At 46.3% G+C, this 10,487-nt stretch overlaps 1 protein-coding gene across 2 annotated transcripts; it reads right to left on the bottom strand.

Annotated features, from left to right (window-relative positions):
• Positions 1-258: 258 nt before the first annotated feature.
• Positions 259-7,728, bottom strand: MPI (mannose phosphate isomerase). Of its 2 annotated transcripts, XM_006888292.1 has the most exons (8): positions 7,713-7,728; positions 7,299-7,426; positions 5,367-5,567; positions 4,500-4,641; positions 3,994-4,176; positions 2,024-2,197; positions 818-1,026; positions 259-567 (listed from the first exon to the last, which is right to left on the bottom strand). In XM_006888292.1, the coding sequence occupies exons 1-8, from the start codon at positions 7,726-7,728 to the stop codon at positions 349-351; spliced, it is 1,272 nt and encodes a 423-aa protein (XP_006888354.1). In that variant the 3' UTR covers positions 259-348. The 2 variants fall into 2 exon arrangements, with proteins under 2 accessions (XP_006888354.1, XP_006888355.1); XM_006888293.1 differs by lacking the exons at positions 3,994-4,176; positions 7,713-7,728 and having other exon boundaries at positions 349-567; positions 7,299-7,424.
• Positions 7,729-10,487: the final 2,759 nt, after the last annotated feature.

Genomic DNA, 10,487 nt, shown 5'->3' on the forward strand with positions numbered 1-10,487 from the left:
GTCACCGAGCCTCTTGGTCTGAGTGATGCTAGTAATGCCATCAATTTCACGAGGTAGTCTAATGCTGCACTGAGGGCGGAGCTGCTGCCTCCTGAGCTGAAGACAGCCTGGCTCAAGTGTGGACAGGGGTGGTGAGAACATAAGGAGTGTTAGTAGTAAGTTCTCTCAGAGAATGCTTCACCCATGGCGTGCTCAGTCACTGCTTTTAGCTCATTCTTCAATGGAGTCATTCTATTTCTGGATCCACCAAAATGTACCTAAAGAGTCCAGAGCAGGAAAGGGGGCTTGGGCCAGGTGTAAGGAGGCAAGGCTAACCTCGATTCAAGGCAACTGCAGTGGCTATGGCTGCTACAGCAGACAGCAGGCTCGGAACATCAGCAGGTCCTTATGCACAGTAGGCTTCAGTGAGACACTCTCGTTGGCTCCAATGAAGAGCACCCCACCACGCTGGAGGGGGATGGGTGCCTGGGCTGTGGGTGTGCTGGCTGTGACTGTCCCCTGTACCATCAGGAGGATGCTGGCAGAGTCTAGGACCAAGATCTTATATTCGGTGACAGAGCCAGGGACCTGGACAGGAAGAAGAAACAAAGGTACAGAGTTGACTACTCCCTTTAGCCCACACAGAGCGGGAAAACTCTGCCACCTCCCCACCTGCTTGCACTCTTTCTTGGTACAGAGGATGGCAGGTCCCAGGGCCACCTTCTAGCACTTGAACTTGACATAAAAAGGAAACAGCCCCATGCTGCTGTGAACCCAGGCATACAGCACATGCTGCTAACTTGCTGGAGTTCCTCACATGAAGGATACCATCACTAACCTCGATCTTCATAACAGTGAAGTCTGGCACAGGCGGGTCATAGATGGAGAGGTAAGGGTCTTCTTGACTCCTTTTTTGGGGGAAGAGCCTGTCCTTGCTGGGACTGGGTGTATAGTTGAGCATTTCACATAGGGTTGGCACATCAATGAACTTGGGTGTCAGGCCGGCACGCACTGTGTTGTCCGAACACGCCATGCACTCCACACAGTCTGGAGACAAACAGTGGACATATGTTAATAAAGAGAGCCTGGCTTTAGGGGCCAGACCTTTTAACCAGAGCCCCATGAAGCCCCAAAGAGGTAAAAATGCTGCTGTTGTTAAGTGTTGTCGTGTCATAGATGACTCACAGTGACCCTATGAACAAAAGAGCTAAACACTTATATAGTTTCCATAGTTTCTCCCAAGTTCATAGGGTTTCTGGAGGCAAGCTACTTCAGAAGTGGATGCCATTCCTGCTTCCAAGCCTGTTTTAATCAGGGAACTCCACCAAACACTCTCCACCATGGGTGGCCAATATCGCATTTGAAGCATCAGTGTCACAGTGTTCAACATCACAGCAACCACAGATTACCTCTGTAAAGCAAATGGACAGCTGATGCTGAACATAAAAATACTGTATGAATTTATATTCTCTCTGGGAGAAGAGACCAAGAAAGACATCAGACATAAAAGCAGATGACCCACTCTAGTCAGGGGTAGTAAAGTTAAGCCATTGAGGCAGCCTCAAGCTCCTGAATTTATTATTCTATTTCTACCAATTACTTTTTTGAGTACATAAGCAATCAAGTGTCAAAATAAGACACGCTGCATATTCTAATATCAATTTGACAATATGTATAATTTAATATAAAAAGACCTATGCAGATTAAACAGACATGTAAAAGAAGTGTGATGTGGGAGAAAGATCACCAGCCTTGAATCTAGTACACTCTGCATTCAAATTGTAGTTCCTACTTATTAGAGGGCCTACCATTGAGTATCATGGTCTCATGACCTCCCCAGGTTGATGTGAGGGTTCAAGCAATGGCCAACACCATGCTGGCACTCAGCAGCATCCTTAATGGCCATTTTCCTTTCTGAACCCACAAGCCCTCAGAAGTTAGAGCCGACTAGGCCCTCAAAAAAGGTTCTGACCATTCTTTTGTCCATACAGGGAAACAGAGCCTGATGAGAATACATGGGGCTCACCGCTTAACTGTGACTCACCTCCTTTCAAGTAGGCATGAGGCACGTTGGCCTCCAGAAACATGGCCTCCCCCGGCTTCAGGGTGAGCAGGTTCAGGAAATAGATGGCAAAGCAACCGATATCTCCTGGGTACTGCTGGTGCAGCTCCAGCAAGAGCTGTCCATTGATGTCCTCCATGTTGTTTCCAGCAGCCACTGAGGGTCACAAAGCACCCACAGGCCATTTAGGAACTTGCACTGGTATTCACAGTCCTGGGGAAGTTATTGCCTGCATATATATCTAGAGGTCATGGTGGGCCTGCCCCAAGCACACACCCCAGTCCTATGAGGTCCAGCTTTCATTGGTATTCCAGCCCATATACATACCTTTCCCCTACTTCTTGACTGTTGGTGTCCAACATTACACCAAGCACCAGGAAGGCCACAGTGTGGTTCAATAGCACAGGGTTTCTTAACCACAGTTCTACTAACATCTTGGTCTGGGTAAGTCTCTATTGGTAGGCGCTTTCCTGGGCATTCAAGGATGCTTAGCAGCATTCTTGGCCTCTATCTATGCAGTACCAGCAGCAGATGTGACAAGCAAAAATGTATCTAGACACCTGCCAAATGTTCCCAGCCTGGGGCAGGGTGGGGGTTGGGGGAGGAATGATTCACTTCTGGAGGAGAATCACTATTCTAAGAGCTTAAAATCTAGTTAGGGAGATAACCCAAATTGAGTTCCACATAACTGTCCTGGTGAGCCCAGGATTTTCTGGCTTTACCACTGAAAAAGGAAGCCAGGCAAACTAGGATAGCTGGCCACCACAGACAGCAACAAGGCAGCATCCACCAAGGGCCAGAAAGGGTCCTGGAGACTGACCAGGGTGTAGCTCCACCTGAGTTAAGAGGAGAAGGCAGGCTTCCTGGAGGGGATGGGGTGAGCTAGGTCTTCTTGACTGGGCAGAGAAGCAGGAACGGTACTTTTCAGTAGGAACAATGTGTAAGGGATGATACAACAAAGAAGCCAGGCAATCCGGGCTCAGAGGTCTGTCTGAGTCTTCTTTCAGAGACTTGTCCAATGCCTACTCTGTGCTAAGGACTGGCAAAGCACATAAAGATTAAAGGCACAGGCCAGTGACCTGGAGAAAGCCCCAGCTTACAGGTACACACAATGACATAGACTCAGGTGCTGAGCTCTATACCTAATGTATCAACAGGGGTTTAGAGAATTTAGGAGTACCAGTTTTGCTGTGAATACAAGAAGTCCTAAGGAAGAGAGGCATGTGAGCAGAGAAAACTTCATCCTAAACAGAGGGCAAGCTTGGGTAAAAGAAAACAATTCCTTATGACTCAATGATGGTGGGAGAAACATATGAGAGACAAACAGAAAAGACCTCTGGGGCCATCTGGAGAAGAGCTTGGGCTGCTAAGGAGCTGAGACCCATCACCTGAGCAACACCATCTCAAAGTTCAGAGCTGGTTCTGCCTTATGCTGCTCTGCACTGATTCTTCAACCTTTAGGTGAAATGATCATATCCATCATATAACTCTTAGTACAAAGTTAGACACCTAGTAAATATTCAAGGAAAGACCTAATGATTGTTCAGAACTCTGCTCATCGAGCTTGTGGAGGAGAGGAATTCCTTTGTCCTCTTTCTATTCTCCAACTCCAAAACACAAGTCCATTTATGTGGAGCAGCTTCAGGGCTGAAGAAAATTTCAGGATCCCTGGGTGTGTATGTTGTGTCTTCTAGGTCTGCCTGCCTCTAACCATGGAGAGATAACCAGTTAAGAAGTAGCACTTAACTTAGTGCCTTGCTACACAGCACAAAAACTTGGGAAAGAAATGCTAAATTGCTAAAAGACCATCAATGTTGGGCCCAATTAAGTGTCCCACTTGGACAAAGGGATTGAGAACCCTAACCTCACAGCTTAGTGTCTATACCAAGGGGCCCAGGAGGAGGTATGGCCCACCGCTCCCCACCCCACTCAAGGTCTACAATCACATCCACCTTGCTGTGAGATCCGCTTCACCAACAGGTTGAGCTGCTCCACTACCACCTTCTTCTCACTCTTCATCAGGTGGGAGAAGCAGTTCCGCAGGGCTGAGGCCACTGCTTGGGAGCCGTGGTTCATGCTCTGCTGTAGATGGGTTGCTGCATCCTCTCCAATCAAAACCTGGAACTCAGGTACCTCTGCAGGAAGGCCAGGTCCAGGGTCATTATCAGGAATGACAAGATAGAATTGGCAGAAGAGGGGATCTAGAGGAGACCTTCCCATCCCATGCCTGGGCCCAAGAAGTCAGACACTGCCAATGAAACTGCAATGAAAATGAACGGTTCACCACTAGCCCTAGATGACTACACCCCCACCTGTCCCACTGGCTGCAAGGATTGTTCTTTGGGGCCAATCAGCTGCTTAGTTCCTATGACACTGAGCCTCTGTTCTCTGCCATCACTCTAGATCCCCACACACACCAGACCAATACACATGTCCTCAGCATTTTGCCCAACCTTACTATTCAGAAAGGCCACAGTCTCCTCAACTGGCCGGAAGCCACACAAGCCCTGGAAAGGGGTGAGGGCAATGGCCATCTCAGGTTTGTGGTTGGCATCTGGGTAGTGTTCCGGAGCCTGAAGGTGTAGCTTCTCTGCCAGCTCCTGAGGGGTAGAGAGGGGAAGCATGGGACAGCCAGGTACAGTATCACCTACCAGGAACACACGTCCTACCCAGTCCTCGCTCACCACCCTCTCCAGTCACCAGACAGCAATGACTTTCTGACCCTGTCATTGAGCCCAGGCTTAATCAAGGCAGGATGCAGAAATTAAGGGTTAAATCAGCCCAGGACAGAGGGAGCTGGGCAGAGTTTAAAAGGCTTGCCCTGTGAATCAGGAAACCCAGAAACCAGGCCAAGCTCTGACAATGGCTATGTGACTTTGGGCAAATCCCTCTACTGTCTGGGTCTTTGCCCATCTAGAAATGAGGAATCTGGACAGACTCAGGGTCTGTGCGGAATGACTCCATAGGGATAGCACTGAGGCAACAGCGAGATAACCTATACCGCCCTGAAAGGTGAAGAGTTAGGTGAGAAGAGAGATGCCAGATATATAAATGAACAAGATTAAGCTAGGTGAAAAAAAGCTCAGAATAAGTCACCTACAAATGGATTTGGAGAAGATTCCCAGGTGTAAGTTGGCCAGCTGTCCACTGAGACCAGCTGCCCAGCACATGTTACCCCGCATCTAAATTAGGAGTTGTCAGGGCTGGATTTAGCTTTGGGCTGGAGCCTGGCATGGGCAGGGCCAAAGCAGCAGTGAAAGTCACAGGAGGACTATACCACAAGCCCTTCTCTCCCCGGCCCCTGTACCCTGCCCCAATTCTGTACCTTGTTAGGGTGTGCCTGGATGGACAAAGCTGTTTTAACTGAGAGTACTTTGAAGAGAAAAGGCAGCTGGCCATTGAAAGTGTCCTTGACCTTTGATCCCAAAGAGTCAGGGTTATCCGCAATCCACTGGCCTAGGGTCTTCTGTGAGATGCGATTGTCAAGGATCTTGGCATTCCCCCGAGGGTGGGTCCCCATCCACAGCTAGAAAGACAGAAAACTAGGGAGGAATGCAGAAGAACCTAGCACCACCAGGCTGCCAGCACAAATGCAGTCACTCCATGCTCCCCACAGAGCAGCTGGGTCCTAGGACAGGCTCTCAGACTGTGTGTTCATGCCCATGCCATCACCAGCTTTCAAGAAGGTAGCTGACCATAGAACACCAGGAGTCAGGAGATCCTGGTTCTAGTCCAGGCTCTGCCTCTACCCAGCTTTGGAGCCTTGGTTATTTTTCTCCCTTCTCTGGGCTTCAGTTTCCTAAACTGTCTCATGAGGAGAATGCCACCTACTCTGTCAAAGTCTCTGAAAAGCTGCCTCTCTCACAGTTCTAGATAAGAGGTTAACTTTCGTTTACTCCAGTTTCAGAAGCAAAGGCTACAGCCTTCTCATGCTTTGACTTTTTCTCCATTAAGTGGGTAGGGGAAAAGGTATTTTTAGATTAATGAAAATGCAAAAAGTCCTCAAAGTAGACATGTTAATTAGCAAAGTGTATTCTCAGGCCAAAGGAAAATTCAAGTAAGTGCTGAGTTTTGAGAGGTTTTTTTTAGGGGAAGGAGGATACTGGGAATCCCAGTCCATCAGATATGCCTTATTTTACTACACTTCTCCTTATTGTTCATCATAAATAACTCTGCACTTTACAATTGAAGGTTTGTGGTAACCCTATGCCCAACTAATCAATTGGCAACATTCTCCAAACAGCATGTGCTTTTACTTCCAGCTTGTGTGACAATATCACAAACTTTGTCATAATGCTACTACTGTACAAGTAAGGAAAAAACCACACTGCTGTGGAATTGGCACAAACTTATAGCTGACTCTCCAGCAGGTTTTCAGAAGCTGTAAATCGCATGGGAGGAGAATGCCCATCTTTCTCCCTCAGAGCAGCTAGTGGATTTGAACTAGCAGAAAGGTGAAGCCTTTGGGTTTGCAATGCATCCACCCATTTGACCATACCACCAGAGTGAGCTTCCTGCACACTTAATAGACTACTAAACACACCCCACCACCACCACCCCACCACCCCACCTACCCACCAAAACACTCTCATTGCCATTGAATCAGAACTGACCATAGCTGACCCTCTGTAGTTTCTGAGACTATAAATTACGTGAGAGCCAATTGCCCATCTTTATCCTGAGGGCGCTGGTGTGCTTGGAACCACTGCAGAGGTGCAGCCTTTAGGTTTGCCGGCAACTCCCTATGGACTAGGCCACCAGAGATTCCTTAGGAGACTACAGTACATTGCAAACATAAAGCATCCTGGGGGCCTGGCAGGCCAAGCACTGGGCTGCCAACCATAAGGTCTGTAGGTGGGGCCTTTAGCAAGACAACACAGTGGGCTTCAGTGAAGATTTACAGCCATAGAAAACTGTCTTATGATTCACTATGTTGGAATCAGCTCAGTGGCAGTGAGCTATCATGTAAGCAACTTTTATAAGTAGTGGGAAACTAAATATGGCTTCATTTCATTGTGGTAGTCTGGAACCAAATCTGTAGGATCTACAAGGTATCCTATATATAAGAACCTCTCTTCTGGCACCACCATCTCTAGGTCCATGAAGCTACACTGATATGAAAATCGAAGAGGGGATCCCCTGTCTCACTGTCTCTCTTAGCAAATCCCTATGACTTGCTTCAGGCTTTTTGAATGAAAGGGTCTCTTGGTCCGTTCTGCCAGTGTGATGGGCTGAAATGCAACAGTCCAAGTCTCACCTCTGCATATGGCTTGTCCTCTGAGATCTGGACCTGTGGGTCACTGCTAGCCAGCAGTAGGGCCACTTCGCTGCTGGACCCCAACTTCCCCCAGGCATACTGCTGCACCACACAGGAAAGTGGAAAAACTGGGGACAGAGAGAGAATACCCTTCAACTCCACTCCAAGTGACAAGGAGAAAATGTGAAGTACCCATTCCACGGAACCGTCTCGGACCGACCAACAGGCAGCACAGAAGAGTTGAGTGCCCGCCCCTCGGATCTCTCCCTCGGGGCTTCATTTTCTTCGCAGGTGCTCCCTCCCCTGCCCCACAACCACTTATCCTTCAGCAGTGCCCCCAGGAGGTGGGCTTTTCCAGGAAAAGTCCCCCAGGCCAACGACCCAGCCCTCCTCCAACTCGGGCCAATCGCTCACCTTTCTGACTCGCCATCTCCGCAGCACCCAGACCTGGTTTCTCACACGTAGACTCTCCCGGCAGTCCCCGCGGCTTCTCTACTCCCAGAGCTTCACGGGAAATGTAGTTCTTGGCGTACAGTCTCACGGGCACTTTACCCCAGCGCCAGTTGGCCAGGACACTTGACCGGGACACTGTCTGAACACAGGGTTGCTTCTTCCACCTTCTGCCTATCAGGAGGAGCCACATCAATGCCATGGGGCTTCCAGCCCACAGTCTTAAATCTCAATATTCATGCATTCATTCATCCACTATATGTTTATTGAGCAAACTACCAACTACCTACCAGGCACTGCTCTATGGATTGAACATAAATCAGAGAAAAATGTTAATTATCTATGAACAAGAATCTCTGCCTTTTTAGATCTTCCATTCTAGGGCTGGATAACAGACAAACATGTAAAATAAATATAGCTTGTAGGATGTTGACAGATAATAGGAGTTGAAAGATAAAAAAGTGAGGAGTGAAGTAGTATAAACCTCAACTGAGGTGAGACTTGAAGGAAAATGTGAAAGTTGGGAATAATGCAAAGAAAACAGCTAGAGCAATGGCTCTTAAGTGAGAATAGGAGAATGTTCCTAACATGTGTAAGGAGTAAATAGTAAGTGCCAGTGTGACTGGAGCAGATGAGCTGGACAAGGAAGGAAATAAGGTGATCAGAGAGGACTTTGAGTTTTACTCTGAGTGTCTTAGTTGGAGAGTTTGTGCAAAGAACTACTAGTGTTTGATGACTGACTGAAAATATCATTTGCAGAACTCTTAATCTACCTAAGCGTATGTCTTTTTCTGTAAAATGGGATCCTAATGCTAGCCTTGCAGTCTCATTTAATAGGTGAAATTATTTGGGATGCCTATAAGTCAATGTGCACTCTGTTCTCCCAAATACTTCATAACGTTGGACCCTGCTCCAGGTTGAACTGCTCCCAGCAGCACATACAAGACAAGGATATCATAGGAGCTCTGCAAGGGGATAAATAGTAAATTGAGGCTAGGATCTGGCTGTGGAATAAACATGTTATTTCCTGTGCTGTAACATTTAAACACTCTTGACCTTGAGCAACAGCCTTGGAAGAGAGAAGCCAACAGGAAAGCCCCAGAAGCACAACAGCCAAATTTCCAGGAAACCTGGAGTGAGGGCTGAAGTCCCGGCTCTGCTCTGCATCTGGAGCCCCTCACCAATTTTCAGTTTCTAACACACTTGTTCTGTGAAAAGAAGGGGTCCTGTTTTCCCAGTAATGTACAATCTAGACATGAACTTAAATTTCCCTATGGTTTCTCATTTACGAAATCAATCCACATTTCAAAAGAAACTTCACTAGACACATGAACAGATAACAAAATAGAAAATACAAGAATTATGATGCAAATTGTGCAGCTCACCGATTTTTGGAATATCCTTCCTCCTCATTCCCACTCTCTTCACCATATGAACCTTCTGAGCTAAGAATGACTAGCTAAATCAGAAAGGTTTCTCAAAACACTTACTACTGCCACCACCAATGAAGTCAGAATTAGAATCATTTCCTCATAGACTCCTCATACAGAAGAAAGAACTCAGATTGAGAAGGGAATAGAAACCTAACCCCCTATATACACTCATATATGGGAAACGAGATTATTTGAGGGCCTTAGAGTTTTCCACCCTTACCTCTTTCTTTAAAATTTTATTAATTTTAATGAACATTTACAGAGATTTTGAATTTTCATTCATTCATTGTTGTACTACACCCTTACCTCTTGCTTTTCAATGTCTGACAGAATTACACTTTATTATACACTAATGATCCACTTTCATCACTCTCTTTCTTGTTAGACTGTATATCTCACTAGGTCCATGTTTTGCCAGTGCCTAGCTAGGAGTAAAACCATAAAAGCAGCTGACATTTTATTGTTAAACACTAAACATTGTGCTAAATCCTTTTCAAGAATTTTCTCACCCTCTCAAGGTAATGCTATGAGATAACTACCATCACTAGTCCCATTTGAAAGAGAAGAATGAGTCTAATAAAGGTGAAGTGACTAGTCCCTAATGAATGAGTGAATAAATGACTGTTACAGAGCAGCAGACAGAATCTAAAGTATCTGCAGAGACAAATGGATGTGTAGACTGCATTGGTGACAGTTGAACTCTGTTTACTTATTCTCCATCCTTGGGCTAGGTTAGAGCAGACAAGGAGATAGGATATCCTTGGTTGTATGTACATAAGGATGTTCTTTCAGACAGAAGAAAGCAGACATCACCATATGCTGCCCTTAGAAAAATAGCTGTAGGAACTTGTGATAAGTAGTGTGTAATGGGACACAAACATGAATCCTTTTCTATCCTCCCACTTAGTCATTTTTTTTTCCTTTCAAAACATGTAACATACTAGTTTATTACATTTTTGGTAATGAGAAATATTTGAGGCCATGAACTCTAAAGGAAAACTATATGGAAAGGGTCCTGTGGCAGTGGCTGTTGGCCATGTGAAGATGACTGATGATGAACTTGTTTATAACATCCACCTGGCAGTCAACTTTCTGGTTTCTCTGCTAAAGAAGAATTGGCAGAATGTTCGGGCTTTGTACATCAAGAGCACCATGGGCAAGCCCCAACGTCTGTACTAAGATACAGCTCAATAAATCTTACTGGGTTTTCTTGTTCTATGGTCCAATCTCCAGAGCCATGCAAACCATGTCAGGAATAAACCACAAACATAGGCTTCAATCTTACATACTGGGAAGTCACAGTAGC

This window comes from Elephantulus edwardii, unplaced genomic scaffold, assembly GCF_000299155.1.
Source record: "Elephantulus edwardii isolate Elephantulus edwardi_28Jun2011 unplaced genomic scaffold, EleEdw1.0 scaffold00066, whole genome shotgun sequence".
In the NCBI taxonomy this organism is placed as follows: Eukaryota; Metazoa; Chordata; class Mammalia; order Macroscelidea; family Macroscelididae; genus Elephantulus; species Elephantulus edwardii.